Here is a 335-nt window from a genome sequence, read left to right on the forward strand (position 1 = left end):
CCTCCTGCTGCTTCTGCTGCTGCTTCTGCTGCTGCTTCTCATTCTGTTTCTACTGCTTCTACTCCTGCTGCTGCCGCTGCTGCTGCTGCTGCTGCTGCCGCTGCTGCCGCTGCTGCCGCTGCCGCTGCTGCTGCTGCTGCTGCCGCTGCTGCTGCTGCCGCTGCTGCTGCTGCTGCTGCTGCTGCTGCTGCTGCAGGTTTGGCTTGCTGCACGGTCGTTTGTCTGCTGCTGAGCAGCAAAAGATATTTAATTTATTTCGTGGTGGTTTTATTTCTGTGTTGGTAGCCACCACAGTTGTAGAGGTCGGGCTAGACATTCCTAAGGCCAAGATGATT

At 56.7% G+C, this 335-nt stretch overlaps 1 protein-coding gene across 1 annotated transcript; it reads right to left on the reverse strand.

Annotated features, from left to right (window-relative positions):
• Nucleotides 1-58: 58 nt before the first annotated feature.
• Nucleotides 59-316, reverse strand: EMH_0021300 (uncharacterized protein; the record flags this gene model as incomplete). Its single annotated transcript, XM_013501733.1, has 1 exon — nucleotides 59-316. One exon carries the CDS (start codon nucleotides 314-316, stop codon nucleotides 59-61), a length of 258 nt encoding a protein of 85 aa, XP_013357187.1.
• Between the last annotated feature and the right edge of the window lie 19 nt (nucleotides 317-335).

This window comes from Eimeria mitis, genomic scaffold (genome assembly GCF_000499745.2).
Source record: "Eimeria mitis Houghton genomic scaffold, Emh_scaff743, whole genome shotgun sequence".
NCBI lineage: Eukaryota > Apicomplexa > Conoidasida > Eucoccidiorida > Eimeriidae > Eimeria > Eimeria mitis.